Raw genomic sequence first — 2,968 nt, forward strand, 5'->3', positions numbered from 1 at the left:
TTTTCGTCACCTTTTATACTCGATTCGCGTAGCTCGCGTATCTCTTGAAGCCGCTGGCAGTGTTGCCAGATTTGGGGATTTTTCCCCAAATTTGGAGAATTTTCAACATTTTGGGGATTTGGAGAAAAACTTTTGAAATTCATTAATTTTTGGCGACAATATTATGTTTTGGGGAAAATTGGTGAAAAATGTCTGAATATTCAATTTAGTGATGTGAAATTAATTTAACATTTTTTTTTCCGGAATATTTTTGACCGAAAACAAAATCTTCTTATCGTCCTATCTAAATTCGGTCGTATCACAGAATAGCCAAACGTGACCATGGTTAATTGTTAAGAACATTGCATTATCAATAATCTTTTTCTTATTCACTATTCAGTTCAGTATTTCAGTTTTTCGTCAAAAGTGATAAGGGTCGATCCGATTCTCGACGTGTGTTCACTGTGTTGCGAGTTGTCAATTGACGGACATTTTGTATTTGTCTCGTCTGTATATATAGGTAATTATTAATTAATTGAATCAATATTAAGTATTTAAGTATCTGGTTCATAATTTTTTTTAATTTCTAGCTAAATGGAATATCATACTGACTCCGACATGGAGTCTGATACTCAAGAACCGATTGCATCTACATCTGGCACTCAAAAACCGAAGAAGTGGGCCTATACCCACAAATATCAAACGGCCTGGGAATCGAACGCCAAATTTTGCAAATGGATATCTGTTAGTAAAAAAGGAGATTCACATTTTCACTGCAGGACTTGTGCATGTGATTGCAAAGGTGGCATATCAGCAGTCCAAAAACATAACAGTTCCAAAAAACACATCGAATTATCCAGTAATGCCAAAGTCGATAGTGTTTTTAATATGCCTTCGATGATTAAGCAAAAAGCTGTGTTGAAAAATATTAAAGAAACTGAAATTCGGATCGCTTCATTTGTCGTTGAACACAACATTCCCATTAATGTTTCCGACCATATAGTCAGTTTAATAAACTCCATACAACTTCAGCCTAAATATTTGGCAAAATTAACATGCGATCGGACAAAATGTACTGCTATTATCAACAATGTCATTGCGATCACTGGTTTTGAAGACTTGGTCAATTATTTAAAAACTAACAAGTTTTCACTGTTAGTGGATGAATCAACTGACATAAGTTCAGTGAAAAATTTAGCAATGGTAGTACGTACATGCCAGAACTTTTAAAATTAAACTGTTTTTTTTTTATTTATTATAAAATTAGTATGTATTTAAATTAATTATTATTGAATGTTGATTGACTATTAAAAACTGTAAATGTAATACAGTTTCGCACAAGTAATGAAAGGTTAGAATGATAGATCGACAAACACAAGAGCTCTTTGTAAAATAAATCTATATTTATGTGTGACAAACAGTAATTATTAGAAATATGAATAACGTCATTGAACGAATATCGTTCGCCACTACTCGATAAATTTACTGATATTAGATGGTCCGATCCGATGGATATGAATATTATTGTACTTTAAACTTGTTGTTTTTATATAGACTCAGAACTAATATGAAGATAAAAAGCTAACAATTATTATGAAAAAAAATCATTATAAATTCATTAATGCAGGTAATCTGTTCAAACGACCTCTCAGAATCTGCCAAAGGCCAGATGACAAAACCGAACCGGTAAGATATCTGTGAGAACTCCTCGGAGCATTCTACGAATTACATATTGGCAATGTGACAAGACGGCCACGGGTATACTTGGTCATTTTACGACACCCCGCATCGACCAAAGGCACATCTTGTAGAAGGCCCCCTGGACTGTAAGAACCAATGACGCAGTCCACCAGGGATCTAGTAAGAGAGGGGCTAGTACTATATTTAGCCACATTTTTGTATTACGACTTAGATTATTTTCGTTGACGACGTATTACGGAACTTAGAGAATATTCGAGGACATATCCCACTGTACAAAATATCATCACTGGTATATCACCGAGAGGTTACGTTTCGAACTGCGAAGTTACAAAAAAGTTCTAGTTACATTCCTTAGATGTCCATGGCAATGCTAACGCCTGGTTGCGCGATGTTACAAGTGCGAGGTTATAACGCAACTTCAATAGATCATCACTTAGGTACTAACTTCAAAAGGAACATGATGTGAGCTAACATAACTTCACATAGATGCATATTATTAACTCTTTTTAGTAACTTCTGCAAGAAGTTGTTCAATTATTTTTATCAACATCTAAATACTCATAGTTGATACTTCTCCTGGAAGTTTATTTTAAGTTGAACATTAACTTATATTATTAATGGTATATATTATAATATATACAGGTATGAATTATATATACCTATACATTATATAAACAGCGAATCCTCTAAATACTGGATCTTCATGTACTTACCTGCAATTTTGTCCACTATTCAGAGGGTTAAGTTTGTAGAAAATTTGAAGCTATTGTTCCCAAAAAATTCTTTGTCACTGGTTATCATTTGTTCGATTCTAGTCAAGTCTTCTGTTGACTTTAAAGGAAACAAATTCAATAATTGATCGTAAAAAGAAGTCATTTGAGATGAATTTTTTTCAACAAATAAATTTGCTTTTTCAAGTTTATCAATTCTAGCGTCCATCCTTTGTACATTCATATTGATTGAAACTACAGTTCCGTGTATTTTTTTTAACAATTCATGAGAACTATAATCATCAACTGAAATGTTCCACAATAATTAGCTCATATTATAGTTAATAATATGGTGGTGCAGATATAATTAAGTATATAAATTTATTCCAGAAAAAATTATGGTCATAATATATAATATAACAAAATAGACTATAATAGATTATATTATTATAAAATAAATATCATTATCTATTATGTAGGTATTGTAACGGATAATAACCGTTTACTCACAACACATAAATATTATTATATGAATAGATAAATTAGGAATAGCGAGTGGGGTAAACGATCTCCTTAAA

At 32.2% G+C, this 2,968-nt stretch overlaps 1 protein-coding gene across 1 annotated transcript; it reads left to right on the plus strand.

The window, feature by feature from the left end:
• Positions 1-597: 597 nt before the first annotated feature.
• Positions 598-1,209, plus strand: LOC103311924. The gene has a single exon (XM_008191763.1). It carries the CDS (start codon positions 598-600, stop codon positions 1,207-1,209), a length of 612 nt encoding a protein of 203 aa, XP_008189985.1.
• Positions 1,210-2,968: the final 1,759 nt, after the last annotated feature.

The sequence above is a fragment of the Acyrthosiphon pisum genome, chromosome X (genome assembly GCF_005508785.2).
Source record: "Acyrthosiphon pisum isolate AL4f chromosome X, pea_aphid_22Mar2018_4r6ur, whole genome shotgun sequence".
Classification (NCBI taxonomy): Eukaryota; Metazoa; Arthropoda; class Insecta; order Hemiptera; family Aphididae; genus Acyrthosiphon; species Acyrthosiphon pisum.

Bases quoted from the DNA above. Each gene is read 5' to 3' on its own strand.
- LOC103311924 (XM_008191763.1), top strand. From the start codon at position 598: ATGGAGTCTGATACTCAAGAACCGATTGCATCTACATCTGGCACTCAA.